Below are 19,098 nucleotides of genomic sequence, written 5' to 3'. Positions count from 1 at the left end.
AAATAAATAAAAATTTTATTAATAATTGTGTATTGAAAACCTTCCACAAAAAAGGAACAGTCTTAAATTATATAGAAAAAAATATTCCAAACGAAACAGCATTGTATAAAAAATAATTTGGTGTACGTGTTGATGTGACGTTTTATCATGACAGTGATAATATTTTACAATTTTAGAACATTTTAATCATAGATAAAATATACTAAATATAGGACAATTTTAGTTTTTAGTTTTTACATATTTTACATTCTACAATCTGCATAAATGGCGGCAACGTAAAGTTAAAACAAACGAAAGCTGTATTTTATTTTATGTTAGGTTTTTCTTTTTTATATCTCTTAATCTGCATAAACGCTCGCGGCTCGGCGAAAATACATAAATAATCTATTCGCTCAATTTGATTATACAAATTTTATGGTTTAATTGGAAATATTGGTAATAACCTAAGCGCAATGTATCTAGGAGAAAAGTTTCCCAACTTCTCTGCCAATACTACTGAAGGAAAAATAGATTTTCACGACTGGATTGGAGATTCGTAAGTAACGTAAATCATTTATTCAAAGATATAGTATATGTTTCTTTGTTGAGTTGTCTCATCCTGGAGACCCATCGTTTTGAGGCTTGTATTATATACGAATAAATATGTACAATAATATTCACGCAGTACATATAATAAGTGACTTCGATTCGATCGATTTTTGTTTTGGACAAATGCGTGTTCTTCCTTGTGACCTGCCACGCTGAGACTTTTTTTGTGAGTCTCCACCGTGATTAGAAACCTTAGTTCTACCCTCACTTGTTTACCACTGTAACAAGATCGAATATTATAAGTCTATGATAATATCACTATTTTTGTCTCCTTATAGATGGGCAATTTTGTTCTCTCATCCTTCCGATTTCACACCAGTATGCACTACTGAGCTAGCCCGTGTTCTGAAGCTGGTGCCTGAATTTAAAAAGCGTAATGTGAAGGTCATTGGCATATCCTGTGATTCCATTTCCTCCCATGTGGAATGGTGCAAGGATATTAAAAGCTATGCTGGTAATACTTGAGTGAATTAACATATGTATTAGCCTACTTGCTGGTAAATTCTTTTAGAATAAAAAATGCAGGCAGTAAAACCATTTAAACCATATAAAGAATACTTGACAGTATTACTGCTATTAATATTTACTGCAATGGCTTTGAATGAATCTGAATATTTATAACATACTAAATTATTTCTGTACAATCTTTGTCTTCTTTTTAGATTTATGAAGTGATTTTGCATGAAGTACAAACATTGGAAATGTCTTATAATTATGAAATAAATACAATATTGTATTCTTAAACAAATAATTCCTGAATTTAGCATGTTGTACCTAACATACTCTTCAGGTCTTCATTTGTTTTAAAACTTGCAAATGTATAATATAAAAATATATATATTAACAATGAAGACAACAACAACAAAACAATTGCAGTGCAATAAAGTTTTCTCTCATGCATGTTCCAGGCTGCAATGAAGAAGAGAAATTTCCATATCCCATTATTGAAGATGAAGATCGTACTATTGCCTCTAAGCTGGGAATGATAGATAAGGATGAGTTGGATTCTAAAGGCATGCCTTTATCTGCACGAGCTGTGTTCATTATTGATCCAAATAAGAAATACAGACTTTCCATCCTCTACCCTGCTACCACTGGAAGAAATTTTGAGTAAGACAACTATTTTATACCTAAACTAGCTGCCTGCTCGGGCTATGCCTGTAGTACACATATAGCCTAAAGTCTACCTCAATAAATGGGCTATCTATAACTGAAAGAATTTTTCAAAAAGGACCAGTAGTTCCTGAGATTAGTGCGTTCAAACAAACTCTTCAGCTTTATAATATTAGTATAAATTTGGGTCTCATAATGATGCTAATTGTATATATGAAAAAAAAAACTACATTTCTTTTGCTACCCACATTGTGCCTGTGTGTTAAAAGATGACTTAGCTTTTTATTTCTTATCTCTGCTGAATGTACAATTGACACTGATAAAAATAAGCTTAGGGATTGTATGTAAAGTAGCTATACTTTTTGTGTGGACATGCATCACCCGAATGACCATCAGAGATTCATAAAATCATATTTATAAGGATTATTTTACTTTGAATTTATTCTATTTATCCTATTTCAGTGAGATCCTTCGTGTGGTTGACTCAATGCAGCTTACTGAAAAGAATAAAGTAGCAACACCTGCCGATTGGAAGGTGAGAAAAGAAATATTTTTGAATTAAAAGAAAATTAACACACAAAATGGTTTTGTAATTACATATAATACAATGAGTATGCATTTTATTTAATATTTGTTTGATAGTGCAGTATAATTATGATAAGTTATCATTCACAATTGTTATCTAAATTTATTGCATATTTATGTAATTGATTTGCTTAATGACTCGCACAACTTTATATGAGTATGAAACTATATGCAGCTCAATTAAAAATGTATACAGATATATGTTAAATTTGAAAAAAAGGTTTCTGGTTTCTTAATCATTAGTAAAGGTGCGATAGAACTGACATTTGTCTAGTTATAAACAAAGAGACAAAAGCTACATTCAATTACAAATTAGTATATTAATTTCACTTGTTTGTCTTATACACAAATAATACTTAAGTTAACGTCAGTTACTACAATACTATGACCTGGGGCAGAAATGACGGTTTTTGTTTCATACCCCTCTCTAAGGCTAAGAGAAAAAAACCATCAAACTAAAGATTGAAAAAAGATTATTAATTGTAATCAAATCAAAACTTTAGCGTTCGTGATTTTGATTTGATGAAAATAATTGTGGTTAATGAAGTTGATTTCAACCAGTTCTTACATCATTTACACTCTAGTGATAACCAGACAAATTTGTATAAACAGATTACCTCGCCATAGAGGTTACGTGCTGGTAGGCTTGCCTACTTGCACACACTACCTTGATACTACCGCTGATGCTCTTACCAGCCAGTTGGTTATGAGCAGTGAACAAGACATTTTTCCAACCGAAACTGTTCCCTGTCTCGTGCATTTATTTCTGTTTGAATGTTAAATTTACAAACATACAAATCGTACAGGCACTCTAGATAAATCATCTAGAGTATCCTTAAAAAAAAACATAAAATACCAATTCCTTTATAGACTATATATTATGTATCATGGTCGATGCCGGGATGGACAGTGATTTAATAAATACTAACAACTGCTTTATAACGGCCCAGTGCCATCTCAGGATTTTTTTAGCGAACGAAAAAGTGCGTGAACACTTGATACAACAATTATTGTTTTAAGTGCTCACGCAACGAATTTACTAAAATACACAATAAAAATGTAAGCTTCGTGTATATTATCGCGTCGTTTGAAATAACGCACGGTTTATTAATATTATTTCCTCAAAATAGCGATCTCCGCATTTTTAGATTAAGGAACTAAAATCGAAGCATTATCATGTTAAACTATTAAATTATCAATTTGAGCATGGTACAATATATATATATATTTTTCTTTCTAAATACCTGCTGCTCTCTAGTACGAATATTTATAAATTAAAAGTTATCCAGGCGGAAATGTAACGAACCAAAAATGGAATAATCCGTTTAGCCGTTCTTATGTCATAAGTAGTATATCTAACACGACTTTCTTTTATTTATATACATTGTAGATAAATACTACTGCCAATATTTCATACAATTAAGCCAGCTAAATATATATACCGTAACATATTAACTTCTACTGCGAAAAACTCATCATGGAAGTTTTTAAGATAGGCTGAAGCTATTTATTCTCATTAAGACATAAAGTCGTTTAATGAGATACTTAAGTTAAAATTAAGAACATTCGTTAGATTTACTTGTGTGGTTTTGGGTTTTGCTAATTGTTTTTGAATGCAATTAATGAGTTTACATTTTTTATTCTACTTCATTCATTCGTCTCCCATAATCAGCCCTGACTTTCGGTAGGACAAGATAACTGGCTCGTCGTCTAGAATAGGGGCGATTCAATTTGGAAAAAATTATATTTGTATGTATATTGTCATGTAATGCTTTATGGATAAAGACGCAAGTGTTGTAAATTTACAGTTGTTGAACAACATTAAAATTACACGTTTCATCGTTACACGAGAAACTGCAGATTTATAGACATGTAACAAGATACAAAACGAATGTGTCGGAATCTTAAGAATCGTCTACATTTCTTCGCATCACGCTATCGAAGCAACCGATCCGTATCTAGGAATTAATAATTACCATTAACTCGGTTGTGTACTGGCGTATTGACTCATAATAAATAATCGTCAATGTTATCATTTACCTTAGCACTTTCTCATTGTTACGCCTCGTCGCGGAATGCTACATAAAGAAATGGCGTTTTAATTTTTACCGTTTCCGATTTACATCTATAGGGGGGCGATTATGTGCATTTTTTTTTAATTTCTATCGGTGTTCCAGTAACATGCTTGGTTGAATAGAAAATACACAAAACGCAGTATGTGTGTGACTTTGGGCATTTGATGCACGTCGTACCTACGTAAACAGTTTAGGGCATACGGTACAGTTAATATCTTAAATGGATTGATAAGGCTCTCATTCTTGTAGGCAATTGGAATTGGTCTTTAAAAGAAAAGTACAAGTACAGTAAGACAACAAAGTACAGTAAAAATACCGAAAAGTTATGTATACGAGCGACGTATCTCCACGTTAATAATGCCAATATCCAAGAGATTTTATTGACATTTAGGGCGGTGGTTAATACAAGGCGGCTCTAGCGTCGCGCAAATCTGCAAGTCATGTGCAACCCACACTGGAGACGTTTTATCGCTATCTTTTGTTAATTACAACATGGATCCACCACTGAGAACTGCGCGTGCAGGTCCTATAATAGAAAAAATATGCATAAAAATAAAATGAATCGCAATATGTGGGTGGAACCAGTGATTAATTATCGATCACTTAAGTTCGGAAATTTTTGATTCAATGTTTATAAATAGATTTTCTTCATAAATAGAATAAAAATTTATATCTGTAATATAAAACACATTATTCAGTTTCGATGCGATTACATCAACGGGGTCAAATATGCCTAATCTTATACCTTTAAACGAGCAATTCTTGTATATATATATATATATATATATAATTGGAATCTCGGAATCGGCTCCAACGATTTTCATGAAATTTAGTATATAGGGGTTTTCGGGGGCGATAAATCGATCTAGCTAGGAATTTTTTTTAGAAAATGTCATATTCGTGTTTTATTCGTGTTTTTTTTTTCCTGACATCTATTGGTGAATAATAATACTATTTTGCTTCGTAGATAGCTGGACAACTAAAATAAAACATAGGCACTTTTTATACCGATATTCCTACGGGATACGGTTACGCAGCACGCTTACGCGGTTTCAACCGCGGGTCACAGCTAGTGACCTTTAATGTACAAACGTAAAACTGTAATGTACTTATGTGATTTTTTACGTACTCTAAAATTAGGAAAGGTCAGGTAAATTTGCTAAAGGCGGACATTTGCAGAACTGTATTATCATAACAGTATAATTTTTTGTTCCTCTTCTAATAAGTATCGTCGTAAGTACGAGGTAAATGTTTAATTTTGACACTATAACAGCTGTACATGCAAGGTAAATAATCGTTGCTATTGTCCGATGAAAAGCAAACAATTAAAGTGCTGTATGTTTTATATTACAATATGTCTCGGAAAATGTGATTTGAACCTAACAAACGGCTTTAATAGAGCCCTTTATTAAAGCTCAGTTCTTTAAAATCAAATGTGATAAAATGGTCAACTTTAGTTTTTGTTGGGGATTATGAAGTAACTTATGTCAACTAATTTTCGAAGCAAGTAATATATAAAGTACTTCTTTGGCTGTGAGGGAAAGTTTAATTCCCAAAATCCGTTATAAATATAAACTTGTAACGCATTTTAAGCCTTAGACTTTAAGTCTTGATAGAACCTGGATACGGAATCATGGTTCGTTAGACTTGAAAAAAATTTGTTCACTAATGTAGCAAAAAGAAAATTTTGCTGTGGGTTATGATTATTGTATATTTTAAAATAAACATAATTCCTAAAGTCTCAGCAGGAAAATGATTAATTTATTATTTGAATTTTGTATGACTTCGATTCAAGGATCTTATGATAATACATTTTTTTTTATTCAAATCTGTAAAGATTGAATCATTATGATATCTGTTGTGAATAAATCAATACAAATAGGTTCATAATGACAATGATGTTGTAGGTGTTTATATTTTAAAGTATTGACCATCTCGCTGATGTTTCGCTACGTTTTGCGTTGTATGGCTTAGTTAACAAAAATGTTTTTTCAATTTTATTTGAATAATTATTATCATCTCTTGTTAATCATGAGAGCAGTACGGTTGGTTGGGTTTTATCGTGAAACTATCCAAAATGCATGGATGCGCTTCCGAGAGAGCAGCAATGTATTTATCACCTAACAAGATATAACTATCTTAATAACAGCAATAGGTAATAATTTATTAAAATATATTGGTTTAAGCAGAAACGATGGTATTATTAACAAGATGATTACAAGACAATATAGCCTTCTATCAAAGTTTGGACAGAGCTAGTATGATAGTATGCAAAAAAATATTTCAGACCATTTATTGCATTCGAGTGTCTGAATGCAGTGAATGACAAATTTCTTGTGATGTTGTGATGAATATTAATAGTATATTAATTTTGTAGATGGGTGACGATTGCATGGTGCTGCCGACAGTGGCTGAAGATGAACTCGACAAGTCGTTCCCTAAAGGAGTGACCGTCATCCAAGTACCATCTGGAAAGACTTATCTTCGCAAAACTGCCTGTCCTAATTTGTAAAAGTTTGTGAACAAAAAGATTATATAAATAACCTTTGAAGTTATTAAAATGTGATAAATTAATTGTTAAAAATTGTCTCGCACTGTTAATTCCTTTGTTTTATTTTAAAAATAAATAAATGAAACTAAAGTTGTTGTTTTTTTTAATATCTTGCTCATATTTACAGTTTTAATGTTCCTTCTAAAATATAGTCTCTCAATTTTAGCTTCATAAATCTTTTCAGTTTTCCAGTCAGGTCAACGAACGATCTACCTGTGCTAAAATAATCTAAATTGATCGAGCTTATAAAAACATACTTGGAACTTTTATTTACCGTTATTCCTAATGAAGTCGACCTGTCGTTTTATTGATGTATAATATACATCAATAAAACCCGTTCGCATAAAATCACAAATCTAGAGGATTAGCATATCTCAATAGTCGCAAGCGGGTCGTCGACGAATTCGTGCACGTCCGTTGCCTTGTGATATAATACGACACTGAACGGCAATAAATGTGTATTATGAAAGGACGTCACTAGGGATTGTCGGAGAGCAATAGCAGTGAAAGCCCTCACTTTCATCGTAGTGGGGCTCGCGGCTCGCGAGTAGCGAGGCAAACAAAAGTGAAGGTGGTCGGGAGCGAGCAACGAGCACGCGGCGAGTCGGTATCTCGCTAGCGTGACGGTTAGTCGTGTCGCGTTCGTGCCGTGATGTCCAGGTGGTGGTTGGTGGTGGTGCTGGCCGCGAGCGCTGCGGCGGCGGGCCCGCGCCTCCCGCGCACGTCGCTCCCCTCGCCCGCGCCCTCGTCCGCGTCCGCGCCCTCGCCCGCGCCCCCAAGCGCACCCCGTTTACCCCAGAGGAACTTTACTATTTCCTCCCGTTCTTCAGTGAGAAACAGGTAACGTGACGTTTTCAGCCGGCCGCGGGCATGCATGTACATTAAGTCGATCAAAACGCAAAAAATTCAACTAACACTAGATTGCGTGTTGCTTCATACGCTTAACATATAAATACTAATATACTGGATCGCGTCGATGATTTTAATTTACGTGATTAGTAGTTATTGAATACACTGAAATATAATACCCATTATATAATACATATTAATCGATAAATGCTGGTACACACAACTTTTACTTATAAATTAGGAAATCAAATTAAATATATTAATAAATAATGAAACAACACCGATATTGCAACATGAATAAATAGTTACCGAATTGTATTTTGAATAGAATTTCAGATATAGATATTGCAACAGTAAATTAACAAACAAATATTTTATTTTAAGTTCTTATCGTTATAGTCGCTGTCAATTTGTATCATTAACCGCTTTGACCCTCGTTCATAGCTGTAAAGCCTAAATTCACACTAACTTGCTAATTTTTCTGTAGGATCATGTTCATAAAAAAACAAAGTTATTGATATGGAACAAAATATATTTACGATTTAGATTTTCTTATGTACTCACGTACCTAATCACTCCAAAGTTACAATCTTATCAAAAGGCGAACTTTAGGTCTCATCCGCATTAACTATCATATGATGGAATGGTGAAGTATTCATTTTACATCTTACAAAATATTTTTATGTTCATTTTGATGTGTGCTATAATTGAGTTTTCGGCAATTTCGTCGAGCTTTGCACTTTAAACTTACTAAATTATTATTATTGTTATTACGAATGGAATTGATTGGAACATTATACATTGGATTATACAATTAAAGACCATTGTGATTTCTTGTTAAATTATGTTACACGTTACGAAGTTAGATAGCCTTAAAGTTTTCAATGTGGAATTTTTATAAAAAAATACACAGAAGCTTCATATATCATATTTTATTGGTCTCAATCGAAAGAACATTTAATAAAATGACTAATATTCATGTTTTGTATAAACAACTTTTGTGTATTCCGTATTCAGTATAGCAATAATATTGAAATAAAAGATCGGCTTGCATAAATGTGCACGAAACAGTGATTTTTCGCTAGTAATATATGGCGACAACCCGTTCTGTAAGATGCAGACCACTTCAGCTTTTGTGAATAAACTTGTCAAGTACAACAACTACTAGTACATTTCTTTTGTGGCAGTCCTTGCAAACTCCACTAACCCTGATTAATATATTGGGAGATATTATACAAGTTGAAGCACCAATTAGACTGTTAAACGTGAGCGTAGTATATGGTAAACGTAAATTCAAATCTACATCTACCACATTCTAAGTTGCTGGAAAAGTGCTTTCTAAGAGTACTTCATTTTAAATAATCGGGATCATTTAATATGTTCTTTTGTTCTCTGGTTACAATAAAAAATTCATCATAATCAAGACGGTTAACTAATTCGAAGCAAACTTTTAAAAAAGCTCTATAGGTAATGAATTATACCTACCAGTAAAATTCTAGTAACTTCAACCAATCACCGACTAAATTATTACCCTGATAAGTGCGTTGCCTGCAGCTATTAAACCGATCTATTACTTATAATTTCATCGTAACACATTTTATTACTAAAAACAAATTATAAAAAAGAAAATTGTTATAGACAGAATAATGTCTTTATTTCTTATATTTATTCAGTGATAACTCATTCATAAAATGATTAATTTATATATTGAACAGACAGATCACTCGTCTCGCCTCTGTACGCGATACAGTTTCTTTAAAAATATTCAAGGATATCTACTTACGTAAATAACAACTGCACTACTCCGAACGTACGCTTAATAAAATCTGTTATTTACGGTTTCTGTATTTTATATTAAATATTGTATACCTATAATGTAATGCGATAGAATTATGTCAACATTATTAAGCATAAAGAAATGCGTACTGAAGATGATAATCACAATCGGTGGATAATTTCATTTAAAAAACCAGCAGGTATGAACAGCATAATATCGTGCAGCGTGAAATCTTTAACAAGAGATCGGATGCCGCATACCACGCGAATCTTACGCTTTCCACTTGTCTCTATATAAATTATTCCACGTGAAATATACACAGATATTGTTTTAATGACTGAACATAATCACTTATCCTGTGTTATTATCGTTTCAAATACATTAAGTACCTACTCTTGTGATTGGGAAATAAAAAATCACGGTCACATTCACTTCCTTAACCGTATATATATAATATTTAAGCTATCGCTATTGCCACTACATTCATAATTGTTCGTAAAATTTTATATTTAAATACATATTGTTAATAATACTTCTTTGGTTTTTTTTAAATTATCTAGGTAGGTTATGATAGTGGATATCAAAGTTAATATTGTTAGCGTTTGATATAAGTAGGTATATATTATGTATAACCAAGAAACATAGTATTTATGTCCAGTTGTTCAATGTAATGCAATTATCCCAGATTTACCTAGTTACATAGCACAGCCAAATTGCAGACCACGTATTTACATAAATGGGTTTCGTACCTAACGCGACAGTGTATGATGAAACTTACATTTCGACCTATAATTACTCTGATTTCCTTTCAAATCGTAAATAGTATTACAAGTTTTGAACATTAAATGGTCTTGACTCACGCAGATCTATGATTATTAATATATAAAACCAAAAACAACGTATAAAACTTTTATACCAGTTTTGACGATATAGGTATACCAAATCATTATTTTTTTTATGTTTGTAAACACTTTTACTAGACAGGTTGCTCACATGCGCAATCTGTTAAATGAGGTCAAGGTCACTTTGTGTTATTGTTACACTTCTGCATGGCTCTAATCACGAGTGCTAATATCTATTATGAGCAATATTTAGCACAATACACGCGGCCCCATGCGTACTCTAAGCTACAATGTACAAAAATTACCAGCGGTATGCAAGTGGTGCAGAAATGTTTGGAAGGGACGATCCGTCGAAGTTCGAACAAGGACGCTTGTTGCGGTTCGCACTCGAGCGAATGCAGTGAACATTCGTGATCTTTGAGGCTGTTGATATTGATTTATTTCTGCAGCAGTTTTTTTAAGGATCACTATCTCGTTTACACTAAACTTAAAAGCTTGTTAAAACTGTCCTACTCTTTTCCACCTAAATGTCAATGCCGAGCGTTGTTCGTACAGGAAGAGCCTGGGCGTATTGTTCGCCAAGATGCCGCCTGTTCTTTGATGCATGTATCTGTAACAAGAACGCTAGCTGCGACAAGGATGTAAGATTTATTGTGATATTCCATTAGCGGTTAGGTGGCTAGCGCTAATGTTACCTTAGTAATAAGACCTCGGTAACCTTCATATATCACATTGAAAATAAACGTATGTATGTAACATGTATGTATACGTCTAAATGTCAATTGCTTAATATAAGTATCTCACTTATTTAAATTCGGCTATAAAACCACTTTGAAATAAAATAAATGTTCGTGTTTAAGTCAGTTTAAAAAATAAAAATGTAGATGGCGCTAATTTCTTTAGTTTATAAAGACCATTTCGACATCGGTTTCGACTGCGTTAAAATTATCCTTTATCGTAAGGTACATTATTAGGTATTACCATTAGATTTCTGCGTTTATTTTCATTCGAAAAACACTAATTTGCTCTATAAATCGTTCACACATAACTATAATATGATTAAATAGAGTCAGTTTTTCTTTAATTGTAACTCTCGTCTATATGATACTACAATTTCTTAAAATCTGGTTGATGTTACACTAGACCTGTTGCACTTATATTCACCAGTCTGCTCATTCGCAAAATAATATATCGAACTAAGAGAAACATTTTTGTATTTAAGATTTATAGATCTGCTCTATAATAGTACCTATATACATATTCCAAAATTAAAGTAAATGTAGCCTCAGAACATCTCTGAATATTGATGATATAATTTCAAGTTGCAATGTCGGTATACTAAAATCTCCAATCAAATAAATGATAGCTAAACAACTAAAGTTCCAAAAAATCTTAGATTAGAATAATCTTGCAATATTCGTGTGTCGTGCAGGTAATTGAATGTATACATTGTATAGGATATATCTAATAATTAAAAATGTTTCGTTCCAATGACTCATATTAATTTATCATCTTTGTTAAAACCCACCATAACTGATAGTAAACCCTTGGTAAGCGATATGCAGTTGCAACTACTAGCTAAGATTTATTTCAGTAATATTCTATTGACACCCATTTCACGCTTAACTGGAGTAAGTACTTAAATGCAACGTTCGTTTTACGCAATTCAAGTTGATTGTAGGGCGGAAGCATATAGTGGTATTATATAGGCTGATATCCATTGAAATGTAACCTGTTGCCGTCGGTGGGTGTATGTCATTACAAATGGGAGTGGGATAGTTTACGAAACAAATAGAACGATGTGAAAGCAATGCAGGTTTTGTTCGCGTAATACTGTACATTTTGATACCTCGTTGTATTTAGAACATTTCCTTAATATTTCACTGTAAGTAATACCTGTGGTGCGGTCCAGATAAATGAAATACTATATCAGACAAAATGACGAAAGATCGATAAATTACTAGGAGTTCTAGATGTCATTTTGTGTGTTTATTGTACAGCTAGCTGTTCATAACGGCTTTGCCCTTGGTATGTAAATATAGCCAACGTCACTCAGTGAAGATACAGTTTTCTTATGGTAAAAGAACTTTCGCAATCGGTCCGATAGTTTTTGTGCGAATACATTACATGTATACATACAAAAACACAAATGTTTCCTTTTTGTAACAGAAGTTTACCTAGAAACACGAGTAATTTGTAGTTGCAGTATCCTCGGATGTGTACGTTGTCCGCAGATCATTTGTCATTGGAAAATTAATTTTATTTAGTAGAACGATTAATCAATTTTATCGACACGGCAGTCATTAATATCAACATAATTTCAAGTTAAACTTACTCGAATATCGAATTTACGACTTTACTATCGAAACAAATTCTTTAATTGGGTCCGATGAAAGGCAGTTTCGACATAACTTAGTGCTCTGACCAAAGGACTGACACGACTTAATTGTGCGGATTGTCTAAATACAAATTGTTCTGACATGTGTTAAAATGTAGGTCAAGTCATCTGATTAATATTTTGTAATAAATCTATCGACAAGCCACAGACAGCGCGTTGTAAACGAGACATTAAGCTTAGCGAGCTTTATTTGCCATAATTTTCTTCAAACATCATTTTGGGTACGATTTTCTTGCAAAGGCTATTATCATATAAGGTTTTACGATACAACAAACCGTAAATTTAAGAAAGGTACTCTAAATATTAATCAATGTCCAAAAAGATATAATAGATTGCACATATCACTTTCATATAAAACATCCTTACAGCCGTGTTTGGTCAGTTGGCATTTCAAAAAATATTGTATGTAAATTTGACTTATTTAAAATCTACGAACATCGTATTCTATTATCACAACACATTTCGACTGTATCAATTTATATGCATCTCGTTGAATCATCATTAATAAGCTGTAGAGATACATTGTGTCTGTATCTTGATCGATAGGTGTTTGAAGTAGTATAATAAAACTCGCTGGGATTAAATTTCAAAACCACTGACCTTGATCCATCAGATTATCAAAACTTTTACAATCATCTATGGAGCGGCACTAAATAGCGTCCGGTGGAGCAAATTAAGTTGACATTGTGTATCTAATACGTAAGTTGTGCATCTTTACAATCAATTGAGCTTGCGAAAATGTGCGTGCCTTATTATGATATATTATGTGAGGTAGTTAAAGAATTTTGATGTATAAAATAAATAGATATGACTTCTCAGATAGTTATATCTGTATGTACCATTTACTTATAATACGCTTGTGAAATAGAATCAGGCGCGTTAATCATTTAACAAGAATACTAACCCAGTGTTAATACAATAAACATTTATGTTATAATTTATTGTCAAGTTAACAGCAGAATAGCAGACAGCGTAAAGCGACATTCACAAAAATTAAGGCCTCATGATGATTTGAACTTACATCATCTATAGACACAGAAAAACGGTTAACTAATTTGTATATTTAACTAGATGCTGTCCGCGACTTCGTTTTGTCATTATAAAGAGATGAGATAACGTCACAATATATCATGGGTCAATGTTAAATTAACTTGCTATCTAAAAACGATTAAAAGTTAAGCTTACAATTTGTTTTTTACAAATGCTCACCAATATCAATTTCATGGTAATGTATTAATACAAAAGCGTTATTGTTCAAAATTCATAAATTGACAATGATATCAATATAAAAATTACAGAAGTTCGTATATGTAACTGTTGTGTTTAACCTGTAAAAGATTTTTATCACTATTATTGTATTTATTCGAAAACATAGACTTTATTTATCTACCAAACAAACTGTCGTTCCATGTGTATACTACACAATTATAAAACATTTGTGAAACATTTGAACTTTCGCCCTTTTAAATTATGCGATTTGAGTCACAGAATACGCCTACCCTTGACCCGAACGAACGCCTTGTGACCGATATTTTCATCTTCTCTCCTTGTCAATGAAGAATAGTTGCTTTCATAGCTATTTGCATACAGAATATTAGAGAAGTAACCTACTTTATTAATATTTATTGTATAGTTGTATGCTTCACCAGAGGGTTAGCTTTTCATGTTTTCTTCGATTAATTTTAAACTATTCAGGGAAAGAATATAAGTGTCAATATGTATAGTTCACAAACGAAAATTTTATGTTTGTAACTAATTAGTAAGTAGGTATATAAAGAGTAAATTTATACAGAGTGTGGCGTAACGTTTAAGATTCGATAGCGTAACAATCCAGGGATATCAAAAACAGTTTGAGTAGCTAAATTTCTTAATTTGGACTCTTACCACCAAGAAGGGTGGCAAAGGCTATTATTTTTTGAACTTTCGAAAATGTCAAATATCTCGATAACCGAAGGAATATTACTTAACATTAAAATGATTTTTCTGAACCACCACGACATCCTCTACCTGCAGTTACGATATTATCCATTCGTTTCGCCACATACGTATCATACTAATTATAACAGAAAATCGCAAATTCTAAGCGCTTCGTAAAAGCCAATAAATTTAGCCTTAAAACACATTAAATTTCTGCTGTAAAGATAGTTAAACTTAAGTTTTAACGCATATCAAGTATACACGCCGTCCTTGATAAGGTTGTACTAAAGGCGTTGGCAACATTCACAAATTACAATAATGCAGGTATAATAAGAACCATGTCCGGTTCTAACAATCACAAGACAATCGGTCAATGTTAAACTTAACTGCTTCGCTTGCCTTTGGCGCAGACTAACTTAGATCGAAGCAAAAGTAATCATAGATAATATTATTTTTGCCATAAGTACCTACTCGCGTATTGTAAGTATCTGTATTTGCCATCAAATAATTAAAATATCAATTATAAGTATATAGTTAACTGTATTTTTTTTTCCTTGTAGATGGACATATTCGAAAATCAGTTACATGCATACTTATTTATTTTAACCTGTTTAAAAACACTTCAACTGTACTAGTTTTAATTGATATAATTTATAAACCAATACAACATATATATTGTACTTAATTTACCCACAAGTAAGAAAAGTTGCCTCAATAAATAATTTAAATGTTATAAATGTAGGTGAGATTGGAGCCATCTAACGTTAAACGCATAGTTAAAATCGACGCAAGTTTCCACTTATGGTTGGTCCGATGGTCGTTTATAGCAATCTGACCTTGTGTCATACAAACATGCCAAAGGATGTTGAAGATGTTTCTCTAAGGAATTTGGTTATATTACCGATAAATACACGTTACAGATAAGCACACGTTGCCTTATTAGCGGTCAGTTAGACTGTTGAAAGATTAGGATTACTCATTTGGTTAAACCAACTGGATCAATATCGGTACTAATTGGTTGCATCATTTACATGCTTTTTTATTGATCTTATTCTATTAACAATAAACGTAACAGATCATTTTTTTTGAGCTATAGAGTTGTGTCATAACATTAATAACAATTCGTAATAGCTTTAATTAAGTACATTGAATAAGAGCTGAATTCACTTCTAACTCATGTCAACTTGCGTTCGATGTAGCGTATATAACTCCAGTTAACAACCAGTTATTAAACACATATGCTGATTATGATATTAAGATTGCAGTTTCGAATTAACGACACTGAGTTATTGATCTGATCATTGGTACCATGACGTTATTACTGTTGAGTTCTATGCGATAACAGTGTCATAATAATCGTGAATTGAGCAAACGTGGAGTTGCGTGAAAGGTAGACTTGTTCGCATTTTTCTGTAATCCAAAAGAGAATATCTGTAAATATGTTACATTGAATGGAATGTTAATAATTAAATTATTATAGTGCGTTGACATATTTCATTTCCTTCGTTTAATCGTAAACTATTTAGGAAAAGCATTATAATTATAATATATACTTATTGCAAGTAGTAAATAGTAAATTGCAAGTAGTAATATGAAATAATTTAATTTCCTACACTACCTACTTACTTTATAGCGATAAGTTAGCATAACCTTCTCTTCAATTTAGGATATATATCCTTAATTAATTTAGATACAACCATATCTCGCTCAAATAATATTAACCAAGAGTAAATATCCGCTATTAAAATTCGCCATTGCGACTTAATACAATCAGTACACAAATATCTCATTTTTTGCTTGCGGTTCTTGAAACTGCTGTGTAACTGCTCTGATTTATATTTTTCAATTATTGCATTCAAGGATAATTGCAGCGAATGTGTTGACAATTCTTTGGCTTGCCGAAACTTCCCTTTTACAACTAAAGGTACCTTACCCTAGGTGTATTACGTGTGTCTCAAGTAACATTTGTTTCTAGTACTAGTGGTCCGCCTCGGCTCCGCCAGTAGTCACGTACAACCAACGGTGATAGAATTTTTGAAATCGATCCGGTAGGTAGTTCCAGAGATTAGTGCGTTCTGTGAAACAAACAAACTCTTCACCTTTATATTATTAGCGTTCTTAACTGAAGATTTCTAGCATTCGACAGATGCAAAATAAAAGATTCCATGTAATAAAACTGTCGTTATACCGAAAAGTTTAAAAATGTTCTATATATTAACGAGCGAAAGTGTTTTTTTTTTTTACTTTGAGGAACGTTATTTCATAAGCATAACTAATAAAATATAGCCAGACATATAAACAATGTTGGAATTACTCAATTTTCACATGTATCTAAATATTATGTAAAACACATATTGTGTTATGTTTTGTAACCAAATTGTAGAATATGTAAAAGGAGTCGAAAAGCAATAAATATTACATCCATTAATAAAACTAATGGTTTATTCTGCGTTGATGAGATAATAATAAACAGAACGCCCGTCAAGATGATTATCGCATAAATATTTATAAAAGCACACTATAGTTTCTATTAAATTCGGCAATTGTCTAAGATTCAACGTTTATTGTAATGTGTTAAAACAATTTCTAAATTCAGTGGTTCAACTCAACATTTATTAGTCGAACCGCAAGTAGTCGTTCCCCCGATGAGAACAATGAGAGGGTCTTCAAGAAATCGCTTCGTCTTAGGCCATATGTTAGCTTACCAACAGGCGAGAAAATGGTCTGTCGTTTCGCTATTGAAATGATTATGTATTGATGTGTACCCGTGTAAGTCCGTATCCCGTAGGAATATCGGGATAAAAAGTTACCTATATGTTATTCCAGTTGTCCAGCTATCTACGTACCAAATTTCATGGCAACCGTTTCAGTAGTTTTTGCGTGAAAGAGCAACAAACACACACATCCTTACAAACTTTCGCATTTATAATATTAGTAGGATAGGATTATCCAATTCGAATCCTACACTGTAAATTAAGTTTAATATAAGTAGTGATTCAGTTCAAGATTTAATTGAATGTTTTTCATTTGAGCTTGTTGCTAAGTATCTACAATGTCTATTTCAGATTACAATTAAGTTAACGGCATTTTGTGAAACACAATAGAGAAATAATTCATTAAAACGATCCAGAAAGTCCTGAAATTAACGATTTGAAAAAAACAACTTCAGCTATATAGACATTAATTGACAATTTTATTTAACTTTATAATTATCTATTTATATTATTATTTATTAATATCTTATCTCTTTATTAGTTACAAGGTATAAGTAACTATAATTGATTGATAAAACGCAGATTGAAGTAAATGATAATGGCAAATCTCATTCCTATACTTTGAAAGGATCGACTTTTACAACATCAATATTTTGGTTGGTTTACAGCTTTTTGGTAAAACTGCTTCGTAAATAATATGGATAATATGTATATAGATTTGTTGACTTCATTTTAGTTCCATTATATTACCAATTAATCAATTTCGTAAATACATTAGGGCCTATTATTACTTAAGCTTACATAACGATTAGCGAACTCACTTGAACGTACGCAAGGTTCTATGACTTGGGCGTATGTAGGTACAACATTTGAATTGGCATCGACTTCACCATTTCATCAACTATCGCTGTGTCACATTATATGTTCAGCGAAATGCAAATGGTCAATTAATTCGAACATTTCTATACGTTTAACATAACTTGTTTATATATTAACAGCATAATGTCCATGGTTCATTCCGTTCGTTATAACAATGCAAATATTTCCACTAGTGAAAGTTATTTGCACCATTCAATCCACTTTGGATATGACGGAATACGTTTAATGAGATTTTATTTTTGTTTGTCAGGTAATCTCAGAGAGAGAAATAAGAAATCTTTCTCTTGATTTAATTCAAAAAGCAGTGCTAGTCTTAATATGATTGTAGCCTTGCCGCGTTTCACCCGTGGGCGAATCCGCGGTCAAACGTAAGTATTTGTATAGCTCATGTGTCACACTGGTACATAAGCTACAGCCATACCAAGTATCATACAAATCCGTGCATGGTTTTCGCGTGAAAGTGTAAAAAACATATATACATCCATCCTTAAATACAAATATCCGATTTTAAAATGTTAATAGGATAATGACAAAATTATCTACTATAGCTTGAAGTTATGGAATAATTAACTTTTATAATTTATTTGCCTATATCAAATTCGCGATTGTGTAATGAGATATTTTTAAAGCTGCCTACATAGCATAAGCGGAAAGCTTACAACTATTTTACATAATGCTATAAGGTAAGGCCAAGGTTAGATAATTCAATTGGAAATCTTTTTGAATTTGTTATGAAGTAACTATACTTACCTCTTTTATGATTTGAACAAATTTTATTTTAACTATCTAGTATGAAACATTTTTTATTAA

General features: G+C 32.3%; 2 protein-coding genes across 2 annotated transcripts in view; both read left to right on the top strand.

Annotated features, from left to right (window-relative positions):
• The first annotated feature begins 147 nt into the window (after positions 1-147).
• LOC119835789 (peroxiredoxin-6) lies at positions 148-7,002 on the top strand. The gene is made up of 5 exons (XM_038360783.1): positions 148-535; positions 867-1,042; positions 1,497-1,698; positions 2,164-2,236; positions 6,739-7,002. Exons 1-5 carry the CDS (start codon positions 453-455, stop codon positions 6,871-6,873), a joined length of 669 nt encoding a protein of 222 aa, XP_038216711.1. The 5' UTR covers positions 148-452; the 3' UTR covers positions 6,874-7,002.
• Positions 7,003-7,463: 461 nt separating this feature from the next.
• Positions 7,464-19,098, top strand: part of LOC119835443 (angiopoietin-2) — a 45,005-nt gene continuing 33,370 nt past the window's right edge. Inside the window, exon 1 of the mRNA XM_038360262.1 lies at positions 7,464-7,752. Within this exon, the coding sequence (XP_038216190.1) occupies positions 7,565-7,752 (188 nt within the window). The 5' untranslated portion in view covers positions 7,464-7,564. The remainder of the gene's footprint in view (positions 7,753-19,098) is intronic.

The sequence above is a fragment of the Zerene cesonia genome, chromosome Z, assembly GCF_012273895.1.
Source record: "Zerene cesonia ecotype Mississippi chromosome Z, Zerene_cesonia_1.1, whole genome shotgun sequence".
In the NCBI taxonomy this organism is placed as follows: domain Eukaryota; kingdom Metazoa; phylum Arthropoda; class Insecta; order Lepidoptera; family Pieridae; genus Zerene; species Zerene cesonia.
The sequence above is the reverse complement of the archived record's forward strand: the minus strand, read 5'-3'. Positions and strand labels throughout refer to the sequence as shown.